Source organism: Sander vitreus, chromosome 12 (assembly GCF_031162955.1).
Source record: "Sander vitreus isolate 19-12246 chromosome 12, sanVit1, whole genome shotgun sequence".
Taxonomy (NCBI): Eukaryota; Metazoa; Chordata; class Actinopteri; order Perciformes; family Percidae; genus Sander; species Sander vitreus.
In genome coordinates, this window is record NC_135866.1 from 4,371,704 (window position 1) to 4,378,796 (window position 7,093).

Consider the following 7,093-nt stretch of genomic DNA (forward strand, 5'->3'; position numbering starts at 1 on the left):
GGTAGATTTGCTTAACTCACCACCCAAAAATAAGTACAATTTTAACATTCACTAGTATACGGCTGGTGGACAAAAAGTTAATTTTGAACCCTGCATACCAGCCACTTACTTAGCTGAGTGGTAAGTAAGAGAGTATGATAATGTGCTCACTGAGTCAAAAAGGCTGCCTGGCTCCTGATGGCAAGATGGCTAAAGATTGAAGGTGGAGCATGGCTGTCTTGTATTGTAAACAAGTGACAAGTCTGCAAGTTAAGCAGAAGCTGCATTTTGTACAGTATGCAACTTGTGTTATATAGGAATTAAGTGAAGGTAATATTTGACTTTCTTTTTAAAGTGAACCTTTCCTGTGATAAAACGAATGTTACTTGGGATATTATGCAACAAATTGTGCAACAAAGTCAGCACATTGGCTAATAGTCTTTTTTCAACACTCAACCATTTAAGACGTTCATGCATTTGAACAACATTGGACCTAGAATTGCACCTCAGAAGAAGTCTGACAGCTTTGTTTTGTGCTACTTGAAGTTTTCTAAGTAGGGTTTTTGAAGCAGATGACCAGATTACTGAGCAATAATCCAAGTGGCAGAGAACTACAGAGCAAACAATTTGCCTTAGCAAAAAAGAGAGTAGAAATGGTGAGCATTTCCTTGTGGTGGCAACTGCTCTACCCATCTTAGAAACCATATAGTCAATATGATCGGACCACGACAATGCACTATCAAGCCGTAGTCCTGGAAGTTTTACTTTATTTACCTGTTTTAAAGATTGACCTGCAACTTCAAGATTCAGTTCCGGCCCATGTGCTAATTTATGTTTAGAGCCAAATATCATGCAGACTGTTTTTAAAGCAACTGTTTTTATCCAATTAAGTATGATGTTGAGCTCGCTAGATATAACCTGATTAAGCTCAGAGCATGTGGATGGAGCATAACGGAGGGTAGAATCATCAGCATAAATTGTCAAACTTGCTTGCCCAGTTGCAAGTGACAGATCCTTGGTAAAATTGCTAAAAGGAGAGGCCCAAGGCCTCTGTGGAACATCAAAGTCTAACGCCTTGCTGTCTGAAAAAGTGCCATTGTAATATACTCTCTGTGATCTACCGGACAGGTAACTTCTTAACCACAAAATAGCTGAGTGTTTAAAACCATAACAAATAAGTTTCATGATCAATCACATCAAAAGCAAGCCAGCTATCAGACATTTGTAACATAGCGATGCCAGTAGAGTGACCAGCTCTATATGCATGTTGGAACAAAGCGGTTAAACCATTTGTATAAAGATAGTCTTAAATTTGCACAGACACAATTTTTTCTAAAAGTTTACCAAGTACAGGCAAGATAGGCCTGCTGTTTGGACCATTTAAAGTTGACTTTTTGTCTTTTGGAATAGGTGAAATCTTTCCTTCTTTCCATAATGTTGGACAAACACTGCTGATCAAGCATCTATTAAAAGTATGTGAGACAGATTTGGAAATGTATGAAGCAGATATTTTCAACAATTTACAGTCTAGGTGGTCAATACCTGGCTTATCAGCTTCCAGAGAGTTCAATAATCTCTCTATCAACATTAATCTCATGAAATTCAAAAGCACAGTTTTTACCCCTCATGAAGCCATATGTTAAAAGCTCTTCTGAGTTGTATTTAACAGTAGTGTCCATGTTTTCTCTGAGCTTGGAGGTCTTGTCAATAAAATAATCATTAAAATAATTCGCTTTATGAAGAGGTTTAGTATAAATCACATCTAGTTCCACAAAAGAAGTCTGAGCTGTTTTTTTTACCCATGATTTCATTCAGAACTTTCCATAATGTTTTACTGTCTTGACCACTTTCAGAAATCTCTGTTGATAAGTTCTCTTTTTTTTCTCTCTTCATTTTGCAGACCTGATTTCTTAATTTGCGATCATCTTTTATATCATCATGTGCACTGGATAAGACAACAACATTCTTGGCATCATCTCTCAAAACCATTAGATTCTTTATTGAATCATCTATCCACGGAGCACTTTTGGCTTTAACAGTACATTTCTTGAAAGGGGTCTGTTAGCAATTATCATAAAATAGCCCATGAATATTTTTAAAGCAAATTCAGCATCCTTAACATCACATCTAAAAATGATTTTTGCATTAGCTTTAGGCAGCTACGTTCTCCTAGAGACAGCAACAACATTATGGTCACTGAAACCCACCGGAATAGACACAGGTCTGGAGCACATATCTGGAGCGTTAGTATAAATATGAGCAATGCATGTTGAAGATTTGACCCCAGTATGATTAACAGCAATTCTTGTTGGTTGAAATATTAATTGAGATAGCCCGCAGGTATTAGCCATAGATAAGAGCTGATTTTTCAGAGGGCAATTCTCAGATAACCAATCAATATTCAGGTCTCCTGAAGCCATATAGCCTCACTGTCATGTAGGTTAAGGTGATAGTGTTTTTTTACTGGAAAGTGGTCACATATAAAAATTGCCACCCCACCACCAAACCTATTTCTATCCTTTCTGTATACAGAAAAGCCATCCAAAGCCACCTCTGAATCATCAAATGGTCAGACTCAAACAGTCAAAATGAGTCTCTGAAACAGGCAGAACACCCACCTTATTAGACTGCATAGAGAGGGAGAGTTCATAAGTTTTTTCTAAAACTGCAGATGTTAATATGTGCAAATAATAAGCCTTTAGGTAGTTTGTTAAAATACATGTTCAGATGAACAGTCAACTAAACTTAGCACAAAAAGTAAGGAAATTTGTGTTTGGTAGATTATTTCTCTGTGGTAACAATGCTTTTTGGCAATAAATCGTATACCGTTGGCAGTGTTGGGCAAGTTACTTTTAAAAAGTAATTAGTTACAGTTACTTCTTCCCAAAAGTAACTAAATTAGTTATTAAATTAAAGTAAATTATGAAAGTAACTAGTTACTTCAGAAAGTAGCTATTGCGTTACTTTCAAGTACAGTTTTAAATGCTCAAATGTGACCCCACTTCCACCCCTCTTTAATGGAACTTAAAATACATGTGTATGTTCAATTATTTATGATAAATCTGAATATTATAATGAAATGGACACTTAATACATTATTAACAGAAACAATGTACACAAATCTAAACTATTTTAATGTTGCTGTGTGATCGATACAAATAACACAACACCTCAACAGGCCACAACTGGGCAAAATTAAATTATGCTTGTTAAGCACTATACCAAAAATAAATAACTATATACACTCTTTGTAGTGCAAATAACGTAAGTGGCCTGATGTTTATACTTGTGCGCTGGTGTGTGCGTCGAGCTGGCATGTGTGTGCGTGCGTGTGTGGGGGGAGTAGGTGATAGCGCGAGGGAGAAGTGAGAGAGTGAGAGCGAGTAGTGACTCTAGACCAGGGGTGGGCAATTCATTTTTACAAGGGGCCACATGAGAAACCTGAATTGTGTCAGAGGGCCACACCAACGATAACTTAATTCTGCTCAACTTTCTTCCATTGTAAAATGCACTAAATTGTATATTTTAAATAGCTGGTACTGGTAAAACTATTCTGTAAGTATTTATATTAGGCTATGTGAAATTGTGGCGTAGAGGTCAAATAAGAAAACACAAACAATCATTGAATCAGTGCAATTTATTTTTAACTTGTTAATCTCCACAAACAATGAAAAACAACTGAACAAGTTTATAGAAATACAGCAATACAACAAACAATAACTTGTAATGTTTTCCACCTCATTTTACCTCTTCAGTGAGAATAATCCAGTCTGTTCTGGGCTTGAACAAGGGCATTGAAATCTGGCTGAATGTCTGAGGTGGCTATGCGAAGGACAGCTGAGAGGTGGTCATCAGTGATAGAGGATCTGTGTTTGGATTTGTTGAACTTCATCACTGAGAATGTCTGTTCACATACATAGGTAGCTCCAAAGAGGACTAGAATCCTCTGAGCATGCCTCCTCAGGTGTGGAAAGTTCTCCTCTTTGAGGGAGAAGTAAAAGTCCAGCAGTGAGACTGACCTGAAGTGCTCTGCCAGAAGCGTGTCAGACTGCAGGTCAATGAGTTCCATCTGAACATCACTTGGTGCATTATCCACACTGCAGTTGAAGGGAGAAGAAACCATGTGCATTTCACTCTCAAGAGTTTTGAAATCTTGAAATTGCCTCGAAAACTCTCCATGCAGTGCTTCTAACATGGTTGAGTACTTGTGGAGGTGATCGGCTGATCTTGTGGCTTCCTTTAGTGTTGGCAGGTGGGTCAGAATATTGTCCTTCACTTGGCTTGAGAGAAGCTGCAACTTTCTCATAAAAGCCTTCACTGCACTGTACATCTCATGCACAAAAAGGCCCTTGCACTGCAGTTTGACGTTTAGTTTGTTCATGAGTGCAGTCACATCCACAGCGAATCCGAGGTCTGCCACCCAGTCTTCATCTGAAAGCTCTGGGATGTCATGTCCTTTCTTCACACAGAAATCCTGAATCTGGTTTCTCAGGTCCCAGACACTTTTCAGCACTTTGCCTAGGCTGAGCCACCTGACAGTGCAGTGATAGCTTATGTCACCACGTTCAATCTCATTTTCCTCCAAAAGTGCAACAAATTGCCTGTGATTTAATGCTCTCGCTCTGATGAAGTTAACTGTTTTAGTTACAGCATCAACAACATGGTTCATTTTTAACACTGTCTTGCACAACACTTCCTGATGTATAATACAATGCAAAAATGTCAATTTCTGCACAGGGTTAATTTCTGTCACTTTATCCTGCATTCTCTTTAAAAGTCCAACATTTTTCCCGGTCAGATTTGGACAACCGTCTGTTGTCACACCTGCCAGCTTGTCCCATTTCATGTCCAAACATGCATTTACCTCTGTGAACAAGTCATTACCAGTGGTTGTCCCTTTCATTGACTGCATGGCTGCCAGCTCCTCTGTGACTTGAAAGTCTGCAGTTATCCCACGTAAGAAGATGAGGAGCTGGGCGGTGTCACGTACATCGCAGCTCTCATCCAAAGCCAGAGAAAAACAGTCAAAGTCGGCCGCTCTGTTCTTCAGCCGACACCCGTCCAACTCTACCTCTGATTGGCTTAACATTACAGTTTTCTCAACCTCAGCCAATCGTCAGCATTTATGTGCTTGTGTCGTGCACTGCCCACTAACCAAGGAAGAACAGTAAAAAAAGTCTTTGCCTCTCGGCTCAGACTGAGAGATCTAGTTGGTCTGATGAAAAAAACAGCTTCAATTATAGTAACGCGCCACATTTTTTGGCAGTAACGGTAACGACGTTATTAAGATGGGAAGAGTAATTAATTAGATTACTCGTTACTGAAAAAAAGTAACGCCGTTATTTATAACACCGTTATTCCCATCACTGACTGTTGGAAAGCCTGTTTAGTTCCCTTTCACATGCATTTGTGGGATGAGCAGCAGCGCTGAGTATGTGGGTTGCGCCCATGAAAAATTTGCCAAATCTTCTCTGCTAATGCCAAACAGCTTATTCTGCCATTGACTCATTTGGTGTTTGGTGGATTGGATGATTCTGCCTACGGCAGTTGGATCGTAGGGTCAAAGTGTGGAGAAGACGCGGAGAACGCTATGCTGATTGCTGCACCAATAGAGTAACACCTTTTGGTGGAGGCCACCATAGATATCTGTGGAGATATGGCAATCCCATATCTCCACAGTTGGAGACCGAACTCTATCCTCCAAGATGACAACGCTTGCCCCCACAGGGCGGGGTTTATCAGAGACTACCTCCAGAATGTGAGAGCGGAGAGGATGGAATGGCTTGCCAGAAATCCCGACCTCAACCCCATTGAACACTTGTGGGATCAGCTTGGGCGTGCTGTTTGTGCCAGAGTGACCAACACAACCACGTTGGCTGATTTGCGACAAATGCTGGTTGAAGAATGGGATGCCATCCCACAGCAGTGTGTGACCAGGCTGGTGACCAGCATGAGGAGGAGGTGCCAGGCTGTTGTGGCTGTGTATGGTTCTTCCACACGCTACTGAGGCTCCTGTTTGTGAAATGAATAAATTGTTAAATTGCCAATATGTCTTGTTTCTTCAAACTTCAATCATCCAATCCACCAAACACCAAACGAGTCAATGGCAGAATAAGCTGTTTGGCATTGGCAGCGAAGATTTGGCAAATTTTTCATGGGTGCAACCCACATACTCAGCACTGCTGCTCATCCCACAAATGCATGTTCCTTACAAATGGGGCACCATTTCAAAGGGAACTAAACAGACTTTCCAACGGTATAAGATTTATTGCCAAAAAGCATTGTTACCACAGAGAAATAATCTACCAAACACAAATTTCCTTACTTTTTGTGCTAAATTTATAATCTGTGGGTACATATGGACTACCTTTATAAACTGCTGGGTCCGTCTGTGGGCTTGTCTTTGTCTTTTCTGGGCGGACAATTAGTTTATCTTATCTTTCAGCTCCGGTAAAAGCTCCTTGCGTTTTTGGCGAACTGCTTCCGGACAGTCTTCGTTGATTAATATATTTGATCCTTTTAGGTTTTTTGCTCTTTCCATGACAGCAATTTTGTCCTTATATTTAAGGAACTTGGCGACAATCAGTCTGGATCTAGTAGTGTCCTTCTGTGCGCCAGGCCGTCCGGTTCTGTGAACACTTTCCAACTCGATCCCTGAGATCTGCAGCTTATCTGAGAGGAGTTTACGTACTTGTCGCAGTTTCTGTCAAGCGCTCATTACCCGACTCGTGCACTCCATCAATCACAATGTTGTTTTTTTGCGACTGTCCCTCTAAGTAGTCCATCTTGCCCAGTAAAGAGAGGATGTTTTGACTGATAGTTGTAACATCAGCTCTCTGGCAGATTCTCTTTCCTCAGCCCGTATATCATCGTCTTTTTGTGTATAATGAAGGCTCTTGCGTAATCGACTTACTTCTCTTGTAATTTTGTCCAATCTCTTGTTGTTTGCTTCACTCCTTATATTTAAAAAGTTTTGATAGTTACGCTCCTGTTGGTCCAACAGATCTTTATAAAACAATTTCTGTTGTTCCATAAGCTCCCGGACTTCAGATAGAGAAACATAGTCCTCCTCTCCTCTACCTTTCAGTGCCATGGTGGACAACACGTCCTCATG

At 40.3% G+C, this 7,093-nt stretch overlaps 1 protein-coding gene across 1 annotated transcript; it reads right to left on the reverse strand.

Annotated features, from left to right (window-relative positions):
• Nucleotides 1-3,717: 3,717 nt before the first annotated feature.
• Nucleotides 3,718-6,764, reverse strand: LOC144526657 (general transcription factor II-I repeat domain-containing protein 2A-like). Its single transcript, XM_078264267.1, has 3 exons — nucleotides 6,671-6,764; nucleotides 4,161-5,052; nucleotides 3,718-3,784 (listed from the first exon to the last, which is right to left on the reverse strand). The coding sequence occupies exons 1-3, from the start codon at nucleotides 6,762-6,764 to the stop codon at nucleotides 3,718-3,720; spliced, it is 1,053 nt and encodes a 350-aa protein (XP_078120393.1).
• Nucleotides 6,765-7,093: the final 329 nt, after the last annotated feature.

Excerpts from the sequence above, each read along its gene's own strand:
- LOC144526657 (XM_078264267.1), bottom strand. The coding sequence starts at position 6,764 with ATGGACTACTTAGAGGGACAGTCGCAAAAAAACAACATTGTGATTGAT. Across the intron at positions 5,053-6,670 it reads CTTGACAGAAACTGCGACAA|AGGTAGAGTTGGACGGGTGT; the intron begins GTACGTAAACTC and ends TAAGCCAATCAG. Across the intron at positions 3,785-4,160 it reads TCAACCATGTTAGAAGCACT|CCAGATTTCAATGCCCTTGT; the intron begins GCATGGAGAGTT and ends TCAGACATTCAG.